The sequence below is a fragment of the Pseudorasbora parva genome, chromosome 3 (assembly GCF_024679245.1).
Source record: "Pseudorasbora parva isolate DD20220531a chromosome 3, ASM2467924v1, whole genome shotgun sequence".
NCBI lineage: Eukaryota > Metazoa > Chordata > Actinopteri > Cypriniformes > Gobionidae > Pseudorasbora > Pseudorasbora parva.
Genome location: NC_090174.1, coordinates 3377649 through 3390463, shown reverse-complemented (window position 1 = coordinate 3390463; position 12815 = coordinate 3377649). Strand labels below are relative to the sequence as shown.

At 36.4% G+C, this 12815-nt stretch overlaps 1 protein-coding gene across 1 annotated transcript in view; it reads right to left on the bottom strand.

Moving 5' to 3' along the window:
- The window catches only part of LOC137070425 (astrotactin-2-like), a 620747-nt gene that overhangs the window by 220642 nt on the left and 387290 nt on the right, over positions 1-12815 (bottom strand). The window contains exon 10 of the mRNA XM_067437549.1: positions 9438-9575. Within this exon, the coding sequence (XP_067293650.1) occupies positions 9438-9575 (138 nt within the window). The remainder of the gene's footprint in view (positions 1-9437; positions 9576-12815) is intronic.

Here is a 12815-nt window from a genome sequence, read left to right as displayed (position 1 = left end):
TACATCTCTTAATCCTACCCAATACCTAAACTTAAATACTACTAAAACTACCTTACTAACTATTAATAAGCAGTCAATTAGGAGTTCATTGAGGCAAAAGTCGTTGTTAATAGTGAATATGTGTTCGCCATACTAAAGTGTTATCATTATTATACTTTTTTTTTTTTTTATTATAAAAAGTTATACGTAGAACCTTTTCTTCTAAGAGTGTACTAGATCAAACACATTAAAGTTCTGCCCTGCATCCCATGATACATCTTTTCTCCAGACAGCACACAATCGATCACCATCTGGGTTTTAAATGCCACGATTCTCACATTCTGGCTGGTAATTAAATACAGTAGGCTAGAAAATAACAAAGGTTTTTAGCCAGATCCATCTCATTGGTTTTAAGCCTTTAAAGCCATGTTCAGTTTAACACAGATGGGATAACACTTTGCTGAAATGGAGAGTCTTACATTGATTACAGCTTTCATTCATTCAGTCAATGTGAACACAATAAATGTTGTTTAACATTTAAGTGGCACCATTATTTTCTCATGCTTCCTTGTCAATGAAATATGGCAGAAATGGCAAATACCATGTATTAAAAAAAGTTTGCTTTGAGGTGTCTTGAGGTGGCACAATCCACGAATATGGTTAAAACAAAATCATACGTGCAAATCATGCTTTATGTTGTGAGAAGAACTTATATTACAGTCGTGGTCAAAACTCTTGGTACCCCTGGTAAAATAATTGACAATGGGGGGTAAATCACATTATGAAATAAATGCTTTTCTCTAAAACACATTGGCCACAATTGTTGGTACCCCTAGAATTTTAAATGAGTAAAATATCTCTGAAGTACATTAACATTTACATTTTTTAGCACACCAAGGTGACAAGAAACATGAAATTGTCCAACTATGAAGTCTTGTTTTTGCACAAATCTACCAGATGGGTTTGGTGCAAACAGGGATAAAAAGCACCCCATGCCCACGTCTAAAAATACCACTGGATCTTTTTTTTTTTGCTGGAGGTCCTGATATCTTGTTCAGATACATGGTATCATGGATTCTACCAAAGATAAAAAATCTAAACCTGATGGATTCTTCTAGAAATCTTATAATGGGCCGTGGTTGGATCTTCCATTAGGACAACAATCCAAAACAAACATCAAAATCAACACACACACGTGTCACTGAGCACAAAATGAAGCTTCTGCCATGACCGTCCCAGTTTCCTGACCTGAACCCTATAGAAGATGTGTGGCTGAACTGAAGAGAAGAAGCGCCAGCATAGTTCTTGGAATCTGAAGGATCTGGAGAGGTTCAGTATGGAGGAATTGTCTCTGATATCTATTCAGGTGTTCTCCAAACTCATCAGGCATTATAGAAGAAGACTCAGACCTGTTATCTTGGGAAAAGGAGTTTGCAAAAGGTATTTAATAGAAGGGTAGCAACAATTATGGCTACCGTTTGGAGAAAAGCATTTTACCGTTTTGGAGAAAAGCATTACTTTTATAATGTGATTCACCCTTCATTTTCAATTGTTTTACTTTAAAGAAAGGTTCGATTTTTGTGAATTTTTTAATAAAAGATCAAAAGGATAAACAATGCAGATTTATTTTTTTTACAGTCATATTTGATCATATTTACCAGGGGTACCAACAATTTTGACCATGACTGTATATACTATATAATATGTAATAGTAATATTTTGTTCTCAGTAGCTTAATGGCAATTTATTTAACATTGCAAACAACATGTCATCTGTCTTGTTCCTCGTATAGTAAATATGTCTTGAAATACATGAAAACAGATGCCTTAATCCCCAGGGGTTCCCTCGCAAGGGGATCGTCCTATCTAAGGGTCAACAGGATACAACAGTTCATCTTTTATGAGCTGTATGCCAAAATCATCAGTTTTAAAACAATAAAAGACCTGAAATATTTCAGTTGGTGTGCAATGAATCTAAAATATAAGAAAGTTTAATTTTTATCATTACATTATGGAAAATAATGAACTTCATCACAATATGCTATTTTTTTTTTTAGAAGGACCTGTATATGCATATATATATATATATATATATATATATATATATATATATATATATATATATATATATATATATATATATATATATATATTGATTGATTGATTGATTGTTGCTAGGCAACGTGAGGGAGCGTTGTCTGTTCGCCGCTTCTCCACCCACAAATCATGTTAATGTACTATTAGATTAGATTTTATTTTATTGTATTACGTTTGTGACTAGTTTAACAGTCAGAGCTACAATTGGGACTGTTGCTGATTGCTGGCAGCGACTGAGAGGATGTTGTTCGCCGTTTTCCAACGCTTCTCTGTTTTTGGTTGAATTGTTGCGGTTGGTTTTGGTTTAAAGGACCTTTGATGTTGCTCGCTGCGGCTGCTCTCTTTTCTGGGTGTCGGCTGCTCACTGGTGGTCTCCCTCAGGCTTGAGCTGCATGGTGGCTGAAGTTTGCACCGGGCTAGCGTCCTCAGCATCCAGCATGATGTTGAGATGTTCGCTTCTCGGCTGCTCAGTCTCGGCTGCGCCGCTGTTCCGTCTTGCACTGCGGCCGTGGAGCGGCTTGGACTTCTGCGCCGACCCCGGTGTGTCCACAGAAGTGCCCGGAACACTTAGTTTGCCTCCTGCATGGTGCTGCGGCGATCCCCATCATCTGGTCTTCTTCTTCTGTCATGCCTCGACGACGTCATCAGGACACTGCCGAATTGGGAATATGTGGCAATAGAGTCTCTTGCGCTGGGAGAAATGTAAAACATGGAGTGGCCCACAGTGTACTGGAGCTTACAGAGACTTCCACCATCAGCTCTATTTCCTACCCATCACACACACACATGCACAAACTCAAATAGCCACAAACTCACTGGTATCCAATATACCAGGGATACACATGCATAAATTATGCAGATTACTCTTTTATTTATGCTGCTGTTGCTGTTGTCACTTGGTTATTATTGAGAGCTCGTTTTTTTACTGTGGGTCTTGCCTGTCATTGTCATTGTGGTTAGTGTGTTAAATGATGAGGTCCGCTCACCGATGTGAAAAGTAAGCTCTATAGTAGTAGACAGGTTGTGAGTATGTGTAATAGCGGTAGACATTTATCAGTGATCTTATCTTTAGGCCTCTTTGTCAGTAATTGGTTTGTCAGTAAATGGTAATGAATCTTTAATTGTGAGTCATTGGATCATTCCCTCAATCAATTCACTCGATATAGTTCTACATTTCCCAAATTTAGGTATCAATTTGCAAAAGTTAAAAAATGGGTCCTCACTTTGAATATAATTTGCATAATTAAGAACACTCATTATTCATTGTGCTGTGTGTGATGTGACAGGCATTTCCTGTACAGCTAAGAACTAATTATTTTCCAGATACATTACACTGATATACTGCACTAATCACTCATAACATGCATGTTTCCATCCTCAGAGTTGTTCTTTTGTCCCTGCTTTGATGTTAAGTACTAATTAAGCTCAATAAATCATTCACATAATTTACTCAGCAAGTCGAAATGTATTCAAGCTGTAAAGTATTATGGAGCTAGGTTTGCACCTAAACACTTCAAATATGCACAAGAGAGATACAAGTTTATCACACGCCATATATGTAATAATAATAATAATAATAATAATAATAATAATAATAATAATAATAATAATAATAATAATAATAATAATAATAATAATAATAATAATAATAATGCATTTGTTTTTATTTTATTATTTTTTTTCAGAATAATTTGAGGTGATGATGATTTAACTGTTCAGTCAAGGCTTTTCGGTGCTTTGTGGCAGGCATATTATCATACAAGAGCCACAGTCACCAGGGAATACCGTTTCCATGAAAGGCTGAACATGGTCTTAGCAATGCTTAGGTAGGTGGAGCGTGTCAAAGTAACATCCACATGGATGGAGGACCCAAGGTTTCCCAGCAGAACATTGCCCAAAGCATCACACTGCCTCTGCCGGGCTGCCTTCTTCCCATAGTGCATCCTGGTGCCATGTGTTCCCCGGGTAAGCCACACACACACACCCGGCCATCCACGTGTTTCTTCCTTGGAGCACTTTTGATAGATACTGACCACTGCAGACCGGGAACAGCCCACAAGAGCTGCAGTTTTGGAGATGCTCTGACCCAGTCGTCTAGCCACTAGAATGGCTCTTGTCAAACTCTCTCAAATCCTTACGCCCCGTTCACACCGCCAGCGATTTTGTCACTGCATGTCGCCAGCGCCAGAGATTCATGTCGTTAGTGGGTGTTCCCACTACGGGTTGCATATAAATGACATTAAATATATTTGTACTATAGTACCGTTTTTATTACTAGTGTTTTGCAGAAAAGAGCAAGTTATTAGAATACATACACACTGTACTGTAATAGGTAGACCATATTGCACGCAGTTTAGTCAAAACTTACTTTATATCCCCACAAACTTTATATGCACTCCACTGACTTCACTCCTATTGGTTGTCGCTCGTGAAAATCGCTTCTCGTTTGCATAAAGTTGAAATTTCTGAACTTTTGTCGCGTGTCTCGTGTCGCTTGACACGCCCACATTCTGTCGCCAACGGTCACTGTCGCTCGTGTCGCCGGAAGTCGCCAGTGCTCCATTGAAATGAATGGGATCATGTCGCTTTGTCGCTGCGTGTCGCTGGCGGTGTGAACAGTGCTTTATGATTGCCCACTTTTCCTGCTTCTAACACACCAACTTTGAGGACAAAATGTTCACTTGGTGCCTAATATATCCCACCCACTAACAGGTGCCGTGATGAAGTGCTATCCATATTTTGGCAAGAGGGCATAAATTACATACCCAAAATAAAAAGTTTTCTCCTCATAAGTCATTCTGAATAGACACATAACCAACATATATTTATAAAGCCTTGAGATTTTACAGTTCAAGACTCATAATTACTCAGACTGTTATTAATATGGAGATGCATCAACTCAAACCTAAAAACAAACATAAACATATTATTTAAGTACCTGTAGCTAATTAGAAAAATAAAATAAAAAATCAAGCTAAAGTCACAAGTCTGATAATTCTTCGTTTCAGATCTGATGATGTTATCTCAAAAAATTCATTTTATGAAAGATTTTGTAAGACCAAATCATGTGAGTTTTTAAAGAAGGCTGATAAGATGCCAATGAAATCTTTTTATTGTCCTGTAAACACCCATTTGCAGTCTATTGTCTAAGGTCTGGCGAGGAGAACTGCTCCATTCACGTTTCTATTGTTCTCACTCTGTGAACCTTTCACACCTCCACCATAAATTCACTTTAATATATATCATTCATTGATTTATTAAATAGTTTAAATATGTCACCCTTAAATTGATATATTTTATCATTTAATTCAAAGCAATTAGAATGACACTGAGCCCTTTGTTTTCCTGTAGTTTAGCTGGAGTAAAAAAAAGTATCTTGACTGTATCTTTACTTTAAGTCACGAGCAGCTTGCATCTTGTCAAACTAGAGTTCTCTTTTGAAGGGGACACAGCGGAGTCTCCTAAACCTTCCAGCGTTTCTTTTGATTCTTGAAGGTGGACTTTATTTGCACAGGCTTGTATGACCTCTCGTCCAGCTGACAGCTGTATTAACCGAGTAACATAAAGGAGATTAGGAGTGTTTACTGTGGCACGTCACTTCATCCGGAGCGGAGCATCAGAAAACAGCCTCATGCCAGATAGAGCTGCACACACTAACACATGTTTGGTGCAAAGCGAGGGTCATATATATTCAGGTGGAAATCAAATAAAACAATGACAGGTCACTGTCCCCACTTCCCAAAGGGCACAGACATGACCACCTCATCGAGGGATGAAATTGAAATTTTTATGAATGCTGTTCATCATCAGAGCTCAGAAATGATCTGAGAGTGAGAGGGGAAATGAGAGAAGGTGTTTTCTGAGAAAGGAATTCAATCCTATTACTGGACACAACATATAAAGTACAACCATGGTGTCAGTTTCAACAACATCCACACTGTTTTACTTCTTTGGCAAAGATAATACGGCAATGTGTCGGAACTACGTAAATTTTCTGTAATGTACTTGCAACCAAGAACATAATTCCTTCACTCGCAAGCTTTTAAGACCTAATTTACTGTTGAATGAAAAAAGAAAAAAGAAAATCATTAATTGTAGCCTGTCAGAATAGCTTTCATTAAGCCTGTTAATGATCTAATGCCTGTGGTTTCACACTCTTAGACCAAAGCATCACGATCATTCAATGGTCCCTCATCATTTTTCTAATAAGATGCACGATTATTGTAAGTCAATGATAGTGTTTGTCTAAAATGCTGTGCACTCACAGCTTTGAACTTCAGATTGAAATCTGCAACCCCTTGTGAAAAAGAAGACATTAAAGGTGCCATGTGTAAAAATTGAGGTAAAAATATTCAAAAAATGACCTACACGCATCAAACGAATGAGAAGAAATAAGGGCGATGATGTCAATAAAAAATGTCAAGTTATAGTGCTCCAGAGATATCAACCTTAATTAGCAGTAGCATTACTAGCCCCGGCCCGACAGGTGTCGTAATACCAGTCTCGGCCATGGGAGGCGGTATGGGGGCAACATAACCACCAGCCAACCTGGCGTACTTGAACCTGATGTCAATCGTGTGGAAAGTACAGCCCACTACTTAATTTCAGTTCAGGGAAGAGAGTGGACGGATGGCCGAAGCCCATGGCCCCTTAAATGTATCTGATATGATAAATATAGCTGTTTTACCTGACCGGAAAAAGCGGAAGTGCGGGCGCCCGGCGACTGTGTCCCGTCCCGTCATAGTAAAAGTCCCGGTACTTGCGAGCCGTTTAGATTTGGCGCCCTCCAGTGGACAAAAAGTTGCTTAGTGCACCTTTACAGAATTAGGAATTCCACTGAATGTGCACTTTAAATCAGGTTTGCAGTGCTCTAATAAGTTGGCAAAACAAAAATAATAATAATAATAATAATAATAATAATAACAATAATAATAATAATAATAATAATAATAATAATAATTTAAGAAATTTAAAGTTTAAGTAAGCAGAACTTGCAGATTGTTCCTTTGTACTCAAGCATTTTAATTACTATTAAAGGCCAACTGAAATCAAAATTGAAGTTTTTTTAGTTTTTAGTATGAGTGTGTTAGCCTTAAAGATATGAATACGCTGGTATTTTCCAAAACAATGACAACATTTGTATTTAGGAGATATAAGCATTCAAAATAAACAGTCTCTCACTTCCGTAAAAAATGAATCTCAGATCTATCCAATAGAGAGTATGAGAATGAGAGTACATATAAAGATTTAAGCAAACATAAAAATTAAAATTAAAACTCTGTGGAGCTTTTAATAAACTATAACTGCATTAAGTATATTTATATTTAATTGCAACTAACATGCAATTAAGTGTCTGAAAACATTACATGCAGTTTGTGCTTAAGTATATTATTTAAAATTTCTGTAATAACTATTCCTTTTAAAAGTATGATAAAGTGGACTTTTTTCACAAGGGTCATCTCAGTTGAAACTCTAACAAACTATTATAGCGAAGCATACTGTTTTATACCTCAAAAGTGCATAGTCATCACATTAAGTTCAGCTGCAGTTTTTCTTGGTTTATTATTATCATTATTTTAAAACGTTAGTTGGACATTTCAACCCGGGACCCTTTTTAGGCTTTCAAGCAAAAGCTGTAAAGCTGTATCGCCAGGACTGTCTGTAATGCCTGCTAATATACACACATATACGTATATGTGCATTACGCCTCTGCTCTTAGTCTGGACCGGATCCATATTTAAGAATGTGCTGCTGACGCCATAAGAACACCCTGGCATATGTTGTGTTTGCAATAATGACAAAAAACAAAACAGAAAAACGGCCTGGATGTGAAAAAAAGAAAAAAAGTAATACTGTAAATAGCTTGTTTCCCTGAGGACATTTCAGCCAACAGCAGCTGTGGGTCTATCAGAAATAAAGAGGCGAGAGCAAGGGCTTTGACAAGTCTATTAATAACTAAGTCTGGAACAATCCAGAGAATGTATTTTTGCATTGCAATGAAAAAAGAACCAAAGTTAAATAAATAAGTGTTAGATATTAAAGGGATAGTTCACTTTGAAATTAAGTTTTGATATGTTTTAGCTTACCTCATGGGCATCCGAGATGTAGGAGTATTTGTTTCCCCAGTAGTTTCAATTTTAAATATTTGAAAAATATTCCTTTAAACTAAAAATTTCCAAACAAATAAATGGTCCCAAAGAAAAAGAAAAAGAAAAGGAGAAGAAATAGCAAGCCTTTTAAGTTTATTGCAACATATCAATATATGCAAATATTTAAATATTTAGGGAGACTGACTCAAGTGATGTAATTCACAGTGCTCTATGGGAGTGGGCGGAGCTAAAGAGCTCTTGTCATGCTTGTACATTTTTTGACTCTCTGATTGGTGGAATGTTCTTTACAGCATCATGGATAATGTAGTTTTTCAACACAACTAAACATGGTTACTTTTCAAATATGCTGAAATTATTAATGCTGACAGCTTCAAAAGCAGCCAATACCAGTTATTAAAAACCTCATAGCTCACAGTAGGGTACAGTGTGTAGTATTTATGAGGATCTATTGACAAAAATGCAATATAACATAATGACCCGTTATGTTTTATTACCTTAGAAAGAGACATTTCTATCTACACACAGCGGGATGAGGCCATTTTGTGCCGTCTTGTTTCTTCCGTAGCTCTAAACAGACAAACTTCTCTACAGAGCTACTCTCTGATGTCTCAAACTATAAAATGTTTGTCCTGTGTTGGCCACCGTAGCTTCTCTATGTGATTAGAAAGGGAGGGGTGAGTGGTGGGCTGTTTCAATTCGCATCCTCACCACTAGATGTCACTAAAATGCACCTTCAAAGACAGTGAATGGAGTTTTTACTTCCAGAACCCGACTGAGTTCAGACTCAGACTTTTACATTTTTAATGAAAAATGTTTCCAATTAGAGATGTTGGCAAAAGCAAATTTCAAGTTTGTATAATAATAGGTTGGCTCGGTCAAGGTGTATCCATAGATTACAGAAGTAATCTATATATAACTTTATATTAAATATATATTTCTTCTTTCAGATGAATACATTGGATCTTCCAAGCTTCATTATGGAAGTACAAAAAATTATATCCATCCATTATATATATATATATATATATATATATATATATATATATATATATATATATATATATATATATATATATATATATATATATATATAAACCTGTAATAAACCTCCTCATATATAATGATCCACGCAGACCAGACATAATGATTTACAGTCAGTTACAGCAGCAGTGCATTTCTCTCTGTATCCATTTTCCAGTCTATAATGTATTTCAAACACACGGGTGGGCTTACTGAGCTGTGATTAACTCACCGCACTTCTCCAGGGTCCTCTGTAACCAACACGTCCGTCTTACAGCTGGCTATAGGGTTGATTGACAGCTCCACCGGAGGAACCACAAAGCTCTTGCTGACTGGCAGCCAAAGGCCTTGACCCAGACTGTAGGAAGACCTGCAGCGGGAGGAACAGCGACACAAAGAGTGAAACGTGTCAGCTGAATTTCAATAATGCCCACACTGAGAAAGAGAGGAGAAGATCTGTTCTTCATGCACAAAAAAGACTGTCAAACTTGTTGAGTGATAATGATATACGCAAAAGTGTGTAAAAAAACCAACAATAACTTAAGTCTGTAGAAACAATGGGCCATATAATGGAAAATAGGAAGAATTCATTGAAGTCATACTCTTTATTTCAGAACTCACAACCTTTAGCATGTGAAGAGTTTCAGCCAATCATACTACAAGTCATTTGCATATGGAAGTCTCAAAGATACAGTAAGAGTCAGAGAGATGTGTCAGTGATGGCATTGTTCATTGGCATTGTTCACTTCACTAATACAAATCAATTGTGTTACTATGAAGCTTGAAATAAAGTTGAAGTAAAACATAAATGTTACATAAAAAAAAAAACTGGAAACTATAAACTAAATTTAAAACATGAAATTGAAATGAAAATAATATAAAGTATATATATATATATATATATATATATATATATATATATATATATATATATATATATATATATATATATATATATATATATATATATATATATATATATATATATATATAAAACAATGTATTATTAAAATGTAAACTACATTTTTCTCATTATTTAACCCCTTAAAATGCCATATATGTTTTACTGTAAAAATACTTTAAAAAAAATAAAAATAAAAAAACATTCTAAGCCATATGTCTAACCAAGTTGTGTTCCAAATTTAAAGTTGGTATCACAAAATAAAATAATAATAATAATAATAATAATAACAATAATAATAATAATAATAATAATAATAATAATAATAATAATAATAATAATAATAATAATAATAATAATAATAATAATAATAATAATAAAATCATAAAGGTTTTGTTTAGGTGCTATACCAAAAATAGCCACCCGTTGTCAGTCAAATTGTATTGAATTCTTTTTATTACGCAAATATACCTTCTGTCACAAAATATGAAACTTGAGACCTTTCTGATGATGTTTTGTCAAGAATAAAAAAATGCTTTGATTATAATGTTTTTAGAGCGTGTGCTCTAAAAACATTATAATCAAAGCATTTTTTTATGTGATTAGAAAGGGAGGGGTGTGTGGTGGGCTGTTGCAATTCGTGTCCTCACCACTAGATGTCACTAAAATGTACACAGCTCACCTTCAAAGACAGTGAATGGAGATTTTACTTCCAGAACCCGACTGAGTTCAGACTCAGACTTTTACATTTTAATACACACACACACACACACACACACACACACACACACACACACACACACACACACACACACACACACACACACACACACACACACACACACACAGGTTTGTTTCAGGACATTACATAGACTTCCATTGATTTTATATCAGGTCAATGATACTTTCTATCCCCTAACCCAACCCCTATCCCTAAACCTACCCATCACAGAAACATGTGCAGAACAACAGATTTAAATAAAAACATGTTTTGGCTGATTTATAAGCCTTTTTAACTAGTGAGGACCAGTCCAATGTCCTCACTAGTGGGTCAATTTTCATGTTTTACTATATAATATACATTTGAGTCCTCACAAGTATTGCCAAACAAGGAACACACACACACACACACACACACACACACACACACACACACACACACACACACACACACACACACACACACACACACACACACACACACACACACACACACACACATCAATGAATCAGTCTTGTAGGAAGAGGATATGGACTGGTTTAGTGCAGCATTGAGCGAATAAACACTTTATGGAACATTTCCTTCAAATGCCACATTCACTATATTGCCCAAAGTATTGGGACACCCCTACATTTTCACTGAGTTCAGGTGTTCAATCTCTTCCTGTCCACAGGTGTATAAATCAAGCACTAGGCCTGCAGACGCTTCTACACACATTAGTGAAAGAATGGGTCGCTCTCAGGAGCTCAGTGAACTCAAGCGTAGTGCCGTGATAGGTTACCACCTGTGCAATAAGTCCATTCCTGACATTTCCTCACTACTAAATATTCCACGCTCAACTGTTAGTGGGATTATAACAAAGTGGAAGCGATTGGGAACAACATCAACTCAGCCACAAAGTGGTAGACCACGTAAAATCCCAGAGCGGGGTCAGCGCATGCTTGTGGAAAGCCTTCCCAGAAGAGCTGAAGCTGTTATCGCTGCAAAGGATGGGCCGACTCCATATTAAACCCAACGGATTAAGAATGGGATGGCATCAAAGCTCATGTACATATAAAGGCAGGCGTCCCAAAACTTTTGGCAATATAGTGAATGTGTGACACATATGGTAACTGTAGAGCTGAAAGAAAGAAAAAAAATCAAGCTAATTCAATATTAATTTTGCCATATTCTGTGAATTCATTTTGTATGATAACATGCACCCTCCTCATATATCATGGCGATCTGACACGAGAGCTCCAGCGCAGTCTGAGCCTGCCCGGTTCCTGACCTTGGGTATAGACAAGCACATCTGAATTATTCTGGATCAATGCATACTTCCACTCATAAATAAGACACCGATAGCCCAGGCCTTGCTCCAGCTCATCAGTTGACACTTCAGAGGGCATCGATCGCTTTCCTCAGTCCACTATCAGTCAACTGCTGCCGGCTCAACTAAATGCCTAGAGTCGTCAGGTGGAGATGACAGCTCGGGTGAGTAAAGAGAGAGTGAACGGATGATATAAATGTCTTTTTTTTCCGCCTTTGCGTTAAGAGAACTCATGCTTTTCGTCTGAAAACAAGGGAAAGAATGAAATGTGTTTGTGTTTATTTAAGACAGTTTAATAGGCGAGACATTGTCATTACATTACGTAATTGACCTGCATTAAGCACACATTTGTTTCAGATGAAAGGGTTGAAATCACTTTATGCAGGTATTAAGTAAATAATGGTTTGTAGCATATATAAAATAACCATATTTTGCATAATCATAATTGCTCAGCAACCATAAACATCTAAGCTATGCATCTTTCTCATATTGATCTATTTGGTACACATCTCTAGAAAAATGTGATTCCCTACATTCATAACTCACTGCAGTTTCAAGCTAAAATGAACATTAGTCGTAGTAAAAAAACAAAAAAAAACTGTTTTTTTTTTTGTTTTTGTTTTGTTTTTTAGAAACAGGGAGATTATGGATTAATAAAGGCTTATTTTAATACTATGAT